Source organism: Brachycentrus maculatus, unplaced genomic scaffold (genome assembly GCF_059751285.1).
Source record: "Brachycentrus maculatus isolate JH-2025_06_01 unplaced genomic scaffold, ASM5975128v1 h1tg000040l, whole genome shotgun sequence".
NCBI classification, from domain to species: Eukaryota; Metazoa; Arthropoda; class Insecta; order Trichoptera; family Brachycentridae; genus Brachycentrus; species Brachycentrus maculatus.
The window spans coordinates 811,016-829,610 of NW_028280794.1; the positions used below are offsets into that span (position 1 = coordinate 811,016).

General features: G+C 36.7%; 1 protein-coding gene across 1 annotated transcript; it reads left to right on the forward strand.

The window, feature by feature from the left end:
• The first annotated feature begins 1,237 nt into the window (after positions 1-1,237).
• Positions 1,238-18,595, forward strand: LOC148312440 (uncharacterized). The gene is made up of 14 exons (XM_088277276.1): positions 1,238-1,596; positions 1,896-2,100; positions 3,357-3,553; positions 4,427-4,679; positions 5,489-5,690; positions 6,583-6,719; positions 7,298-8,018; positions 8,582-8,775; positions 9,606-9,928; positions 13,847-16,199; positions 16,290-16,537; positions 16,629-16,725; positions 17,451-17,620; positions 18,129-18,595. Exons 1-14 carry the CDS (start codon positions 1,469-1,471, stop codon positions 18,307-18,309), a joined length of 5,409 nt encoding a protein of 1,802 aa, XP_088133402.1. The 5' UTR covers positions 1,238-1,468; the 3' UTR covers positions 18,310-18,595.

The window sequence follows — 18,595 nt, forward strand, 5'->3', positions numbered from 1 at the left end:
AGCGACGGAAATAAATAATTTGTGAAAAAATAGTGAATAAAATTACTAATACACAAACGTTACTCATATCATTATACGCCCATGTCGTAACGCGTTAACTGCACCAGTAGTGCGCAAATCGCCTTACGCGGCTGTCGTGTCGCTACGCTAGCTATTGCGGCTACTTGCGATGTTTTTTTTTCTCGTTGTCAAATAATTACCAGAGCTAATATTACAAAATTATTACATTTTAACTTCAATTTTATTCAATAAAAGCAAAATTTATGCATATTCACATTTTACCCGTTTTTAAACCACATTTTCATATGATGTACAAAATACGTCACCGGTGCACCGGTGCACGCGGAAAAAATACGAAACACCGTAAGGGAAGGGTTAAAGTTATGGTATTACAAAAATCAAAGTTACAAAAACACTTAAAAAGAAACGAAAAACGAACTTGTACGCACGTCATAAAAATAATGAAAAAAAAATCATTTACTTGTTTAGCGTTGCATTCATTTAGTTACCTAAAATCCAATAGATATTTTCGTCGCGCTGAAGATCAAATTTAAAAACAGGTGTTTCAACAATAATTTTTTTTAAGAGAGTGTAAAAAAATGTCGAACATATTTTATTTTTGTATTATTTGTGTTTTAATTGCTACACATACATGTTTGTACGTAGTTAGCTAGAAATAAGCATGCGTGGAAAGATCGTGTTTTTAATATTTCTGAACAAGTTTGCTTATGAGCATGCTAGTATCAATTAAGTTCGCAGTAGATTTTTTAATACAACTTCGTTCCAAATTTTTAATTTTTAATTTTATATCGAACCAATGAACGTCTCTGGAATCAGCGATCGTCCCTGTATAAAAACAATAAAGCAATAAATAATACATATCAAATAACCAACATAAACAACTCAACTGTGACTGAAAACAATAAAAATATTGCATTGCAAGCAAAATAATTTTATTCAGGTCGGCGCAAAAGACCACTTGTTTTTTTTTGTAACACTGGCAGAAAGCTTGCTAGTAAATTACATGTGTGTTGGAGTAATTGATTTGAGCATGCTTTTGAAGGTATGTTTATTTAACTACTTGATTAAAAATATCATATATACCTACCTATTCCTAATTTTAAATTGTAATTTCAGAATTCCGAAAACTACCGTGTGCAATAAGGCTAAAAACTCGTCAAAATGCAATCGAGTTTGGGAAAAACTTTTTCTTACAGCTAGCAATGTTTTTTGCTCTGTGATTTGAACTTCCTTTTTGTTCGAAATGTCCATTTCGACTGCAACCGTTTTTCTATTAGCGATCCATTGCGCGTAAAGCCGTTTAGTGAGATAATTTTATGCCGGATAATGTTTTGATTCTGTATTCAAGGTTTTGTCGAGTTTCGATCGAAAATGCCAATTCGTTTCTGATTGACAATATAGTATGTGTACGTTCCTAGCTGTCAGCTTTCTATGGTGATATTTCAGAATGGATTTTGACAAAAGTAAAGAAAACATTCAGCCTCTCAGAGGAGGCAGAAATGTTTTACAACTTACCACTGCATTACAAGCACAATCAGACGGCGATGCTCAAAAACAGTTAATATTGCAAAAAGCGTAAGTATATTCATAACTTCAGCGCTGTAATGGAAGGGTGGTGACTCCAATGTTTTGATATTTTTCCCACCTTTTCCTCTATTTTCTGAATATTTTTTGTACTAGCGTTTCATTTTATCATCTGAGAATTCGAACCTTACATAATTGTTCAACTATTTACTCTTAGTAACATATTCTATGACATGAAGTCATGAAGCAACTTTCTGACAGATCCTAAACTGTTTTTACTTTTGGTTTGTTTACCTTACTCTTACAAAATATATGAACAGTGTAAATGTTTTTAAATTTGTTCATTTCAGGGAACACGAAGCTAATATACAGAACTACGTAGGACCTGACCCCTTAGATGTTTGGTTTACTTACATTCAGTGGCTGGAGCAGAGTTTCCCTAAGCACGGGCACGAAGGCAGTATAGATAAAGCATTAAAAACGTGCCTAACAGAATTTGAGAATGACTCACGCTACACGCAAGATAGGCGATTTGTGCGTCTATGGATTAAATACGTTAGTATTTCTGTTCCTACATCTCACCCGTTTCGCACATTGTGCATTATAAACTGCAGCTTTTGTCGAATAGTTCTGTTTGAGATATCCACAAATAACTAATGTTGTCCTTGTTTTCAATATATGTGTGTAATTTAAAGTGAAATTTCAAGAAACGTTAAAAATTATAAAATGCTTTTTAAAGTGACAGAGTTGTGGTTTGACTTGAAAATTCTTTTCAGATTGGGCTCACAATAATGCCTTTTTCCTGTATATCGAATTTTTAGTTATTTAAAGGATGTTAATAAATACGTTAAAAAGAATGTATTTTGTGGGAAAAACAAACGTTATGTAACTTCATTTGTTTTTAACCACCCTACCTTCGGGTTATTTTCAGGCATATTTTTTATAAGCAAGCAAAAAAATCACAACGTTTGCTGTCACAAAACATTGTCAGGTATGAAACCTGACAAAAATTTGTCAGTGTATCCGGTACGCATTAAATATTAACAGATATCTTTTCTCGTGCGCGTAGGTCATACGGGTTAGCGCGGAACGGTGAAGAAAAACCGCGCGTATCATGTACGTTCGTATGTGTAGGGTGGTTAAAAGACGAGACTATAGTAGTTGTTGCACTCGATCATGCGTTTGACCATCAAAAAATGATTTCTAAACTCTAACTTATCCACGATAGTCGCACAGTGGACACATTTGTCCTATGGTTATTAACACACTAAAACGAGAAAGATATTTCTACCCGTTCGGTCAATTGATGTTTAAAGAAGGGAAAGGTATCTTTACCTTCTGCGCCGGCCTCATTTCAAAGTCAGAAAATGTTTTTTTTTAATAAATATTATATACCTATCTCTTCGTTAAAATCTAAACTATATGTACACAAGTATCAAATCCCGATGCCAGCGGTCCACAGGCGTTAAAAAACACCACTCAAAAATTGTTATATGAGTTAAATATTTATTAGAATAATGATAGAAATAATTTTACATCCAGCAACTGAGCAATCTAAATGGCATTATTGTAGAAGAATAACCCAATTTCATAGTTATTAAAGGTTATCATTTCAGTAATATTATCATGAAAAATATCCACTGATCCTTTAAGAAATTTTATTTGTTTTTTCTTCTACAAATTTAAAACCGCAAAAGATTCCACACTCATCGTCTACAGTAGCATTTGAGGAACTCACTTGAGCGCAAGCTAAAATTAATCATGTTTGCTTATGGAGCTGCGCTTTAAGCATTGTTTTATTAAAATTTCAGATCGATTATCATAACAACCCTTTAGAATTGTACCAACTTCTATATAACAAAGGTGTCGGTACGACGTGTTCAGAGTTGTATAGAGCGTGGGCTTGCTACTGTGAGGAGGCTACGGACTACAAGAAGGCTGATCAGGTGTATAACCTGGGACTCCAGGCCAATGCTCAGCCAATGGATGAATTGGAGCAAGCGCATATGTAAGTGCTGTTCAATATTTTCACCCTGCCTAAAAATACAGGAAATCTATTCTGATATGTGACTTCTGATATTCTGATACTATGACAAAATGCTTTGTCAGTTTACATCGTCTTACCCGCCGAATGTATTCTAATTTCCGCTAATCTAAGTCCCGCCGTTTTTCTCTACTTTTAGTATTTATAGCTAACACGTGTTACACGCTGATGCACACTTGTTTACAATATAACATTGTAATACTTAAGCCAATTATTTTATTCACTGCAAATTTGCTTGCACACTTATTCGTAATAAAACATTGTAATACTTTCGGAAATAAAATTATTAGCTTGCACACTTGTTGACGATAAAACATTGTAATACATTCTCCAATTATATTATTTGCCTGCACACTTCTTCACGATAAAACATCATAATACATTCTCCATTTTATTTGCCTGCACACTTGTTCACAATAAAACATTGTAAAACATTCGCCAATTATTTTTATTTACAGTAAGTTTTCCTGTATACTTTTTCACAATAAAACATTGTAGGACATTTGCCAATTATTTTATTCACTGCAAATTTGCCTGCACACTTCTTCACGATAAAACATCGTAATACATTCTCCATTTTATTTGCCTGCACGCTTGTTTACGATAAAACATTGTAAAACATTCGCCAATTATTTTATTTACATCAAATTTGCCTGTATACTTGTTCACGATAGAAGATTGTAGGAAATTTGCCAATTATTTTATTCACCGCAAATTTCCCCGTACACTTGCCAATTATTTATTAATTTATATTAATACCGTGCCCGCTTAGTTATCAAACACGGAAAAACTGCAAATCGCCCTTTATTTCACACAAAAAGGTATTTCATCTTTCAGGAATTTTCAATTGTGGTTTGCCCAACGAACGTTACACAATGACTCTCCTACCAAACGGAAAGCCGCATCCGCCCTGGCCGAGACGAGGCAAGCCCTGACTTCACTACGCACCGTGAAGAGACGCAACATCGCCGTGGTTCCCTCCCAGCGGACGGGAGACAACATCAGGAGCATCGCGCCGGGAGTTGTGAGGCAACAGCACAACCCCGCTCATAGCCAACACCGCAGCAACATAATGGTGGATATTCACCAGGTAATTCATATGTCCGTCTCCATAGCGGAATGATCACCACGCTTGGCTACCATGCTGGAGGTCCCGGGTTCGATTCCCAAGAAGGTCAAAATAAATATTGATGATTTTTCAGTCTAATATTTATTTAATATGACCCTGGACTGGTACCTGAAGCGGAGGGCTGATCACCTTTCCTTCGTATATTTAACGATCAAGATAACACTGCTTATATATGATGCAGTGCCCTATGCACCACTGGGTGCGGATAAGGGTTAGAAGAAGAAGAAGAACTAATATTATAATAGTTTTTTATATTTCTTACGGGGGGGGTCAAATAAATATAAGTGATTTTTACTGCAATATTTATTCAATATTGCCCTGTACTGGTACCTGAAGCAGATGGCTGAATACCTTTTTTTCATGTGTTAACGATCAAGATAACACTCGTCTTATCATTAATGGTTCATTTTGTGTAATACCACTTTAAAAAAACATTACTTTGAGTCTACCGGTTTCGGAATAATCATTCCATCATCAGTTCAAATGTAGGCTAAATGACACTGCGTCTATATGGTGCCGTACCCTATGCACCATCAGGTGTGAATAAGGGTTTGACGAGGAAGAAAGTTATTAATCATAGGTCGAATGGTGAATGTTACACTTATATAAAACCTATGACAGGTCATAGGCCCTGTAAATAGCCAGACATCCATATTCTTCTTCTTCTTTGTTTATATGTCAAAATGTAAAAATAACTCCTTAGAGGAGAAACCCGGTATTTGGATACTCTCAAAATGTTGCGGATAATAAATGAGTTTATGGCGCTTCAGGACAAGCCGGGGCCCTCGTCGGTGGGGGCGTCCTACATCCCCCCGGCGGAGAGCGTGGCCGGGGGCCCCGTGCACTCCATCCTGCAGTCCTGCACCGCCGAGGAGAACCAGAGGGAGGTGGGCATGTGGACCAACCCCGCCAGCAAGAGCGGCAAACTCGGCACGGCCAGCAAGCTGCCGGTGGCGCCGCTCTCCTTCACCCGTGAGCGCTCTTTATCTCAATATTCCATTTACTCACTTATACACCAAAGTAAAAATTATAAAACTAACTAACCATCACGCCGCGCCTCCGCAGGGGTAGGCGGAGAGAATAGAACGCCACACCACTCTGTCTTCTGTCTCTGTCTTCGCCTCCTCCACGTTCATGCATCTCCTCATACATACCCGCCGATTGTTACGACTCCTAAACTGAACACTTTCAAGTATTTGGCATTCCTGATCGTGCCATGTTTTTCTCGGTCTTCCTCTTTATAAAAATTATTTAGTAAAACTTATATCTCTTCATTAACCTGTTAACCGGGCGGGACGTATAAATACGCCAAACGTAAACAATATCAGGTACAGGTAGGATGTATGAATACGTCCTATAAATATATGTCGTGCCCTGGAATGGCGGGACCTATATTTTGTCCGCCTCCGTAGTGTAATGGTCAGCACGCTCGGCTACCGTTCTGGAGGTCCCGGGTTCGATTCCCAGGGGGGGGTCAAATAAATAAAAGTGTTTTTTTCACTGTAATTTTTATATTATTTTAATTTTTATTATTTAATCACCTTTCCTTCATGTGGTCATGACCAAGATAACACTGCATTTATATGATGAAGTGCCCTATGCACCATTGGGCGCAAATGAGGGGTTTGAAGAAGTTCAATTAATACGTAGACTGACGTCATAAAACAATATTTACTTTATTTAGAAGTTACATGTCTGAGTCCCTTTTAAAATATTCACCTCGTGTTACACATTCAGCCCACATATTTATTTTAAAGAACAAAAAAATATTTACTGTTATAATTTGTTGGTATTTTTATCACTATTCAGTTTTTAATGATGAATTGGTGTGTAGATTGTAATACTTATTTTGTGATTTTTTCAGCCTACGAGGATGACGGTCTGATTTTGTCAGCAAATTTTGTTCCTTACTGCATAGAAGACTTCTCTGACTTTAAAGCTCCAATTTGGGTTCCTGATCCGCCTGATTTTACAAAAATACCTCAATATAATAAGAAGGAGGTATGTATTAATTCATTTTAGTAAAGTTCATACGATAATCTTATTCGGAAATACAATAGAATTTTATTTTTATATTTTTTCCGATCATTTATCAAAGGATAATAATCATTATTAAATAATAAAAAAAACAGTGTTATGGGATATTATCAAAATTACATTAACCTATAGTAATTTGTGAAAACCTTATTGCCCAAACAATATTAGTCCTGAAAAAGTATGATCAAATTGTTGTGTTTAGCTTATAATTTTAAGGCCTTTTTTTCAAATAAAGGATTCGTAGTGATATCTGTTGACATTTTTTGTTAGCAAAAAAATAATGCAAAAAAACAAATCACTCATCTGATACAGTTTAATTTATAAGAACTTATTGCTGGGCGGGCAGCTTCAGATAACAGGGTAATATTGAATAAATATTTCAGTGAAAAATCACTTGTATTTATTTGATCCCCCCCCTCGGAATCGAACACGGGACCTCCAGTACGGTAGCCGAGCGTGCTGATCATTACACTACGAAGGCAGGATTCATTTTTAATTCATCTGACTCACTACGAAACTTACGATGTGCATTTTTCTTTCAGGTTTACAAAGAAATAAATGATTCATTAATGGAATTCAGTTTGGAAGAAATCCGCGCCCGCAGATATATAGCCGCCTATAAATCTTCCGGCGCGTATAAAAAGCTACAAAAAGCCGTTTCGGAGCCGTACCAAGATCAATCCCACCTGAGACGGATGGAAACATCCGATAGGTCAATGCTCAACAACACGAGCGCTCTGCAAACTCTGGCCAACTGCGCCATCGCTTCCGAGATCAACGAAAACAAGTACAACTGCAACGGCCAGGGCCCATACACTGCCGCCTCTCAAGCCCGAGTCATGGAGACAAACGACCTGCAGATAAAAGAAGAAAACGACTATCCCCTAAACGACCCGCATTCGGTGCCTGTCAGTTCTGAATTCAACTTGGAGAACATAATCGCCCAGTCTAATTCTATCCTCAACGCCGAAGACCCCCATCAGTCGGTTGTTTTGGAACAGAATGAAGGCTATATCGTGGAATATATCGACATGAGCAAACCTCAACAGTACGACAACGCGGCCAAAATGGATAATATGATTATTAACGAAACGCCGGGTGAATACAATGATGTTGCCGCCGGCAGTACAAATTACCCACCGCCCAAGAAGAGTATTTACGCGGACTTCAATAGGAGCCTGTTGGCCAATGTGCACGAAGACTCTATGACTGTGCATACTAGAGAAGCAAATAGAGAAATTGACAATGTGTTTGCTAATCCAGGTGAGAATTTAAGAATATTAGTGTCTCTAAATCCTTGTTCATAAATCTGGGTTTCTCCACTTAGGTACGTTGTGAAATGATGAAAATGTAAATAAAATAAGTGATCAAATTATAAGCTGCATAAATATTTTAAAGCATGTTTTCATGCGTCTCCCCGTATGTAAAATAATCTGGTTAGGATCTTACATTTATTTAAATAAAGGGTTACTGCTATGCAAATGCTTTCTCAAACCATAATTCATAAAACTAATTCTGTCCTTCCAAAGATGTTGCTATATAAAACTTTCGATAATTTAAAATTTGAAAAAAAAAATTTTTGCTCACATTTTATCCGAAAATAAAACGAATAGACTTACATTTAAATTAACTTCATCATTCGCTGCTTTTGTAATGTTAACAACATGATATAAATTTTTTTTTGAAAAGAACCAATTTTAAATTAACAAAGTTTTTACTAGTATGAAGGAAATTCTTCACAAAAAAAAGGTTTTTTCGTTGTCAAATTTATTATATAAATTTATTAGATTATATTTTATTATTTATCAAAATGTGTGTTGTTGCAGTGCTCTCGAATGACTCTCTAGTGACGACACCGATAATCCCACAGTTCGAGGGCCAGAACTTCAAGATCCACATGGACCACTCCATGACGATGGCAGCTGCTCTCGGCAAGAGTGCCAAGGCACAAAGCAACGCCAACAACATGGACCAGGGCCAAGACTACGCCTACATGCCTGACAATGCTGTTGCCGCCCCTGTAAGTTCACATCATCGGCTTATTTAATACAATCCCATTACATATAAATCTTGAAAAAAAAAAAATATATAAAAAAGACTATTATACCATTAATTATATAAAACATTAAACCTTGAGTTTAAGTCCGTCTCCAAGCACAAGAGCTCAGTCTCTTTATTGGAGAGGCACAGCGAATCTAAAACTATAAGTTGGCCATATGTATAAATATTTTGAAATTGTATTATGTTGTACATAAAAATGTAACTATATTAAATAAAAATAAAAATAAAAATCTCATACTAAGTGAAGAGGGGTTATTTAACTTTTCTTATTCGTTTTTAATGTTTAAAAAAAAAAATTGACGAGACTGACATTCGAAAAATATTTATTTCATCCATTTTTTATATACAAACTGATGCGTAGTGATGTTTTGAAGGTAATACTTATTTGATATGAAATGGGTGAAAATGTATAATATTTTTAAATTTTGTACATTTCTAACGATGTCTAAGCCTAGAAATGCCAGTTACCTCCTCTGTGCTCAGTATGGCACAACAATGTGTACAAAAATTCCTAATTATATTACATATTGTTTTGTTTATTTTTACTTTTATCTTCTCATTATTCCTATACAGACATTAGTTTCTAAATACTTTAAAAATATACAAAAATCTCACATGAGCATAACATGTGCGTAGGTATTCAATATAAAATACAAAATATGGTATGTGAAGTTGAATGGAAAGTTAGGGTAAAATGGGGTAAACAGCTTAACTCTAACCACCTAATAATACATTGTGTCCGACTCTGGGTGTAGAATGCTGTCTAATCAACTGATGTTATATTTTCAGTGCCAGCAAAAGGCGCCCAACTTTGACGAAACGTGTTCCACGCAGATGTTCAATTTCAACGTGGCGGGTTCGAGCACCCCTTACGGGAACCAGGCCAACCAGTTCAAGAAGCCCTACTACCTCGACTACAACAAGACCCCCAACATCAAGAAGTTCAGCTTGGACGACGCGGGACCTTCCGAGGGGCCGGGCAACGCATGCCAACAGAACGGCATCTCCGCCAAGCACGGGAAAGACGGCGACGTCTGCTCGACCCTCCCGGACAATAACGCCGTCGACAATAACGGACTCTCGACCATAATGGAAACTACCAGAGAGCACAGGTTCGTCAAATACAAATAACTTGGATAAACCTGCACCTACCATTCCAATTCACTTTTTTTTATTTATCTTAGACATACCATTTCGTAATTTGGTTGATTTTTACTTTTATACTTTTTTCATTTACTCAATTTGACCTCTATTTTACAATGATTCTTTTTGTAATTATAGTTTTTTTACTTTTATCATATTTGAGTTTTATTTTTATCCTGTTAGTGGTGTGCGTGGTAGATGGCTTGGTAAAAAGATTTCACTATCACTAAAATATCCTTTAGTTTTAGAGCTACCGCTTTTTCTGATGGGACATTGTACGGAGCTATTAGATCAAAAAATTATTTTGAAATATTAACATAAGGATATCATCACCCCAATTGGAGAACTATCCTCAGTCGCATGCAAGGAAATTTATTATTAGTTTTTATTCCTTTATGCTACTGATTTTGATGTGCAGAAAGTTCTTAACTCAAATACATAAATAGCTATTCAAAAGAAATATTCCTAAATGCTTCAGAGAACTTTAGAGAAGAAATTCAGATTCACTTTTGAAAGTTTGATGGCCTCCTCTGTAAATTTCCTTCTGTGCCGTTGAAATAGTTCTGCATGAGTTGACAATATTTGGAGAGAAGAATGTATGTATGTACACAGTAATCTTTATTGGGTCGCTTTGTAGCTACAGGCAATGATAAACGATATTAGCATATACTCAAAAAAATTATATTCTCTTCCGAATGGCTGTGAGAATCCAAAACATATGGCGCCAGGAGACTATCTATAAAAGATTTTCAATTACTTTTCGTGATTGACATTATTTTAGATAAATAAATCACCACTGGAGTTTGCGTTTCTATTACATATATCTTACCAGACCAGCACAATATTCATGATTACGAACATGAGATTTTAAGATAAGTTGTAACCCTCCATAAAACAAATATAATGTGATAGCTGCTTTGTCACCATATACATATAATATAATGGAGGATTCTAGGGATAAAGATTGACTTTTAAATCATAATTTTCTGTCAATCGTAAATGTCAATCACTTCAGTGAACAACATTCTTGGAAACATTGATAATCTTATTGATCATGATTGGTGCAATTTTTATGGTGAACAATTATTTATTATTTTATTTTTATATGGATGAATGGCTGCTTGATTCTTCTTTAGGACTTCAATATGAATTTTTACAAAATACAGTTTGATTTATGGAAATTGGATAAAGTAGTAAATATAATAGTTCAATGCAATTTAGGGCCAGCACCAGTGGGTGTTGGATTACTTGCTTTATCTACGTTAACGAATCACTCTGTTGTAATTAACATGATCTAGAAAAACTAACCATATAGGGCAGGTTTTTCTGCATAAATACCCGAGAAAACCTATGTACAAAAATTATATAGTTTTATAAATATTGACATGTTATGTGAAAATTAATGACTTGCTAAGCAACTTACTACATAGCATGCTGGCTTTGAAAAGCGTCATACTACAGAGAATCTACTTTGAAAAAAAAATCAGCTTGTAAAATGGTGCTGAATTTGATATTTGGTTGTTGACAAGAAAATTTACACAATATGAACTCATATGGCAGAACACTTTGGCAAAAACTTATGTCAATCAGGTAAAGTTAAATATAGGTTCTATATTCCACTACAAAATACTCCGCAAGGAACATTCAAATTCATCCCAGTGGAAGATTTGAATTTCAACTACAAAAAGCCAGAATGCTTAAAGCCGGAATGCCGCAAATATTTGGGAAATCTAAGAAGAAAATAAAGAGTTGATAGGAAGAAGTCATTAGCGCATTAAAGCCGGTAAAAATTATTCCAAAATATCTCCTATAACTATTTCTTTCGCCAACAAAAAAATTAAGACAATAGATTTTATAAATTTGAAATAAGAATTTTAATCAAAATCAAAAAGTCGCTAAAAAAAACTTTGATTATTAAAAAAACTGAAATAGTATTTTAAATGCGAGTTGGCAAATTATGCTCTAAAATCTTATAGATTGAATGTAAATATTAACAATAAAAAAAATCACAATATGTTTCTGTGTACATGAAACACATGAAATACTTGGTTGAACTTTCGGAAGTTTTAATAAACTTTTCTTACAATAACTCATATAGATCATTAGAAAATGAATAAATAATATTTCGTTATGGAAAAACCTACACTATAAAGTTTACCAATCAGGAAGATTCCGCATTCCCTGTCTCTAGTGTGTTGATTTCATTATCAAAATTACCTCAAGGAAATAATCAGTCAGCAAAAACAAAAGCACTGTTCAGCAATAAAGCAGATTTTATTCCGGCATTGAAAGTCAACCTAAAGAAGGGTTGAGAAATCGAATATGACCTTACTTTTTTATTAGCTCTTTTATTTAAGATATATATATATATTTGTATGGAACTTAAGCCTTTTTCAGCTTTTTTTACTATGCGATTTAACCCATTAATAATCAGCAAGCATAGATGCGTTACCCTTGTTCTCATACCTTCTTTCCATGCAAAAACTAGATCTTCAGAGACATAACACAACCTAATTATTGATATGTCCTCGGAAGTTCATGAACGGCCAGATTGCACTTTTTAATTCTTTGATTTCTCAAGAAATTGTCAGCAGATTCGAAGACTTCCCAAACTGTTTTCTCATTCTTTTTAATGATCATAATTTTGGCTGTTGGCCAGTGCTTGCTGCAGCTGTGTGAACGTTAACATTGTCATAATGAAGGATGATTCGTCTTTTGATGTTGTTTTTTTTGTAATTTCTCCAATGACTTCTAGCAACAAATTACGTTTTGTGTCTGCCAGCACTTATGTGATATTTTCCCCTTCTAATGTGACAGCGCCAACAAAATCACAAAGCCAATTAAAAATCACAACACAAATTTAAAAAACAGTTCTTGGTGGAGGTTTAATAATTCTAAAATGGAAAGAATTCTTTTTAAAGTACAGTAAAACTTCTTTAAATAATAATAATCACCTAATTTAAATTTACATGATAAAAATGTATGTAATTCTAGCTTTGTACATAATACATTTATTTATGTCTCTGCAATACACACGAGGCGATTAATAAGTATAGTAAAAAATTGTTGATATTTGATTTTTTTTAAAACATAGTTTTGATTGAAAGCTGTTCATTCAATTAAATTTTCTATCACATTCAAAAAGTTTTGAATAAAGCACTACACATTGATGGTGGTGATGACATCCTCATTCGAAAAATAAAGTATTTTTAAGTCATATTGGGTCAAGTCTGGAAAATAGAGTGGATGAGAAGTAAATTCAAAGCCTAATTTGTAAAATTTAACCTTGGAGACTGATAGACATCAGTCCAATAATAAGTCAATATAGAATCCTGTTATCATTTCTTCCTTTTTCAATTAGCCAATAAGAATGATTCATCATAGGCACATTAAAAAACAAATGATTATCCCCTTCCCGGCTCACAAAATAAGTAGGCTTTGTTTTTTTTCTAAATAAACTCTTTACATATAAATTATATATTTATAAAATCATATCCTAAAATTTATAAATAAAATAGTAATATGATTCAAATTCATTAATGTACCGCAATTCATATATATTTTTTAAATGGATTAAACTAATAAGCCTCTATTTTAAGGTGTGGACTGCAGTGGTTTATTATTATTATTCCGATAGTAAGGATGCGAAGTTATATACATAAAATACATTACAAATGTCCGGTGATATTGAAATTCTTTTTTCTCAAATTCATTTTGCAATTGGCGGGAATCAAACTAAATTAAAATTAGATATGTAAATCAAAGATATTTGATCTTTAAAAAGAGCTAAAAGAATTATAAGGTAAAATAAGTATTTGGTGATACATGAATAGGTTTAGAGATTACCCCCTTTGCGCAATATATCCCAAATATTGTTATTTTAACAGATCGGGGTCTTCCGGTTCCTCCGGAAGCTATCAGACCATGCGGAATACCATGTTCGGGTACACCAGGGAGAGTTGCCCGTCCCTCGGGGTCATCAGCGAGAAGTCTCACCACAACTCGGCTCTGGACAGCTCGGGACAGCGCCTCCCCGACTACCCGAGGCAGAGCACCCCCGCCCAACACAAGACCCCCGCCAACAGAAACCATCCCACCCCGCAACAGGCTTCCCACAATAACGCGCAAATGCCTCAACAGTATCACACCATAGATCATCAGTATCATAAGACTAGTAATAATTACAACGGGTACGCCGCCCAGAGAAATGTGCCCCGTGGTTACCAAAATCAGCAAATGATGGGCGCTCCGGCTAACGGGATGTACCCCTCCCAGGGGGCGTATCAACCCAACTACCAGCCGGGATATCAGGCTACCCAACCCGCCTACCACGCGGCCTACTCCGGTCATCAGCACGTCCAAGCCGGCTTCCAGAGTCCCCAACATGGCATGCCCAGTCCGCAACCCGGATTCACTTCTCCGCAACAAGGGTTCGCTTCCCCTCAACAGGGATTCCCTTCCCCTCAACAAGGGTTTCCTTCGCCTCAGCAAGGGTTCGCGAGTCCGCAACAAGGGTTCGCTAGTCCGCAGCAGGGATTCACTAGCCCTCAGCAAGGGTTCACGAGTCCACAACCCGGGTTCACCAGTCCCCAGCACGGTTACGCGAGCCCGCAACAAGGCTACGGCAGTCCGCATCCCGGCTACCAAAACCCGCAGCAAATGTATCCCAATCAATCCCACCAGCGGGTGTATGCGAGCCCGCACAACCCTTCCGCCGGTTTCCAGAGTCCGCCTCACGTCCCCGCCTTCCAGAGCCCCCCTCACTCCTACCAGACCCACACCCCGCAGACTCCCTACCAAAACCAGCCCTACCACAACCAGAGCGCTGACAGATCTCACTACAATGTCCAGCATCCCACTGACTACGGGAACGCTAATCACTCCCAGAGCTATCCGACCAGTCAGTCTTACCCGATGCAAAATAATTCCTATCATGATCAACCCAAACAACAGCTAACTGCAAATATGTATAATAGTTATCAAAACAATCAAACCCAGCAGCAGAACCCTTATCACTATAAAAATGTTCAAACCCCTAGTATTAATAATACACCTCAGCAGCAGTATGCCGTTAGCAATATGTCCAATCAGATGCATCACGACTATCCTAATAACTCTCACGCTTCTCTCAATAATTCCGCTTACCATCCCCAACAGTCCGTCATCTCGCAGACGACGCCCTACACTAATCATCGCAATAATCAGAGCCAATATAATCAGTCCCCGTCTCAGAAGCCTCCGCAGATTATATCTATGCAAGTACTCCCCGCCACTCCTCAAGTGCACAAACCTCCGTACCAAAGCCCCACCTCCAAGTTGAGAAGCGTGAGGCACGAAGTGCCCCACGTCACTCCCAAAGCCGCCCCTCCCGCTGCCCCCTCGGCGGCGTCTCCGGCTGCCAATCCTGGATTTTCAAATCAGTTTTTAAATTTCATATCCGCTCGCAACGAGCCGAAAGACAATGCTAATACGCCAAAGTTTACCAACAGCCCTAATATATCTCAGAAGATGCACAAGAATCTGTATGTTTCTAGTCCCGAACAAGGTCAAGTTCCACCCGCTACAGATTCTACCGCCTCGGAAATATCCAGGGAAAATTTGTCCGTGCGAACTCCAGCCAACAATAAAAACAGTATTTATAACCAAAGTATAACCGATAAGCAAAAAGATCAATCCAAACGACAGCTAGATTTCGAACACAGATCCGAAATTCAATCTGAAGATAGCAGGGATTCCGCTAGTAAAGACAGCCGTCTGTCTTCTCGCCAGTCTGTGCAATCCATGAATACGGACAATAATTACCAAATGGATGTAGACAGTGAGAATTCCATGGATTGCCAGAATATGACCTTCAAGTCTAATTGCTCCAATGCCACATTAGCTACGCAAGACATTCCCAGGCCGGCCAATGTGGTGTTCCCGAAAGTGATTGATCCATTCAACAGCGAGCTGAATAATTCCTTACTTCAGTATGTAAAATTCCCCAACAAAAATCACATCGAAGGATACATTGAAATGAGACACGTTCCTAAAATTCAGGCGAGCCCTTCCGTCGTACTGGGGGGGATGGATCGTTACTCTATTGAAAAACAGCTCGGGAAAGGTACATTTGGATATGTATATCGAGGATTGGATATGGGAAGCAATAAGCCCGTTGCGTTAAAATATCAAAAGCCCGGAAACCCTTGGGAGTATTATATTTGTAAAGAGATACAAGCGAGGGTTACTAATCCATCTATGGTTGGTATTTTTTAATTTCAGCTTCAGATGATATTAAAAAGCTCTTTTTTTAATCGGATATATTATGGAGATTTTTATGTTTTTTTTCAGCTCTTGGGTTACATGGACATAAATAAGGCATACTTGGGTGATAATGCCAGCATTTTTGTTTCTGAATTATCTAAATATGGATCACTGCTGGATGTGACCAATAAAATAAAGGCTGCCACATCTAAATGTATCAATGAACTGATTGTTATGCTGATGGCCAGTGAGATGATCTCCATTGTGCACTATTTACATAAAGCTGAAATAATCCACGCTGATATTAAACCGGATAATTTCTTACTAATGACAATGTAAGTAAAACTAGATCTTTCAGGTTCTTTAAGGCTATCTTGGATACTTTAAAGCTAACTGTATCTAATGGTTTCATCCTCTACATTACAGACCACAGACTGATTCGAGACATCCATCCTTGCAGCTTATCGACTTAGGGTGTGGAATAGATATGTCTTTGTATCCAGAAGGAACCACCTTCAGAAAGGTAAACCAAAAATCTAATTTGTTAAAAAATCTGGTCTTTCGCTAATTTGAATATATAACGCAGTAGAATTGTATTGTGACACTGTGCTGGCTCAAAATTAATTTGTTTCAGTTTGGTACATAGGTTTGCTATAGAAAAGTTAATATATCAGAGTTATATGAGCTTCACAGGTTTAGGGTCTTGGGATCACTCTACACCGGTGATTTATGACTTTGGTTGAGTGGTGCCTGCGACTGAACTAAGATGTGTGGTCTCTGGGTTGCTGGGGAGGGGGGTCCTGCACTATTCCTATATTTTGTATGTGTTCAATCTCAACAGTGGCAGAGTAGTCACAAATTAATTTCTGTAGTAAGCAGAGGTACAATAAAATGTATCGTGATGTATCCGAGTATAAAAAAACAACTAAGAAACCGATTGAAACTTGGAGAGTTAAACTTTGGTCTTTTTAAGGTGCAAATTATGGTAGGGATGATCTTCTCTAAGGTCATTTAGGGTGCGAGGTTAGCACAAGTGCTAGGTTAGCTAAGAGTTGTACTTACATGAAAAAAATATTCTTTCATCCCTTGAGTCCCATTATTTAATTTTTTATTTCACCTAACTATATTTTGCCTAATATTTCTAAGCCGGCATTTCATTATGTTCTCATTGAAAACTTTTCTTTTCTATTTTTTTTATGCATAAAATACCAGGGCTTTATTTCAAATTCAAATGATAAACATTTATAGGTAATTTCTACCGATGGATTCACGTGCACTGAGATGAGAGAAGGAAAGCCCTGGACGTACCAGACAGACTTGTATTGCTTGGCTGGGACCATATTCCTTGTGCTGATGGGAAAATACATGCAGATTTTCGACTGTGGCGGCCAGTGGAATGTTGAGAAAAAATGGCCCAGGTATGATAAACTTTGTTATTACCATCTTTCTAAATGACAGTTTAACACATTGTTTGCGAGGGTTTTTTTCATCAACCCGAACCCTAATTATACTCTTAGTTACAATAGTCTAATTATAATTAGACAGTCTGCCGCCCGACCCTCAGTGTACTAATCACAAGTAACTGCAAACACAATTCCCATCTGTACAATGTTTTTTGGCGTCTCTCGCGCTCTACTAAAAGTAACCAAATTAAAAGCTTTTAAGCATCTCCCGCTCTCTTCCAACAGTATGTAAAAGACACTTTGAAGCGTTTCCCACAAACAATGTATTAACATCTACACCAACAATGTTCAGAAACGACTGGCTATTTTTATATTTCCTCTGTTGCATTACATTTGCTTCTATACCCATAGTTTTTTTGTCAGCCGAACATAAACCCTACAGGCGATAAGGGATGTCTTATATTGTCATCGTATTTATTTTCTATTAACAATTTACCATACTTAGCTTATATTATTTGTGCAGGTATATGAAGGCTGTGATATGGGACAAGATCTTCATCACTCTGCTGAATGTAAAAGATTGCGCGAATCTGCCAGATCTCTTGTCCCTCAAGGATATGCTAGATGAACACCTCAGATCGGACAACGGGTCCCATATGCTAAACCTTTTAAATAAATTTGCGAATGTACTTAATTCTAGATAAATGTGACTTGTTCGGTATATATTGTTATGCAAATCGTATTTTACTTAGTATCTTCGAATTGAGGCTTAGACAGAAGTTGTCTTTGTGACAGAATAGGTTTTTTTATAGCGAGAGAATTCCATAAACGTGAATATGTTATCAAAAATTTATTCTGTTTTATTCTTTCCAGTGATTCTTTTTAGTTTTTTACTAGAACAGCAGCTATACTTAACTGTATATCATTATTTAACTGCTGCTTAGAGATTGCTGTATTTTATTGTTAATAAATTAATGATTTCATCCATCA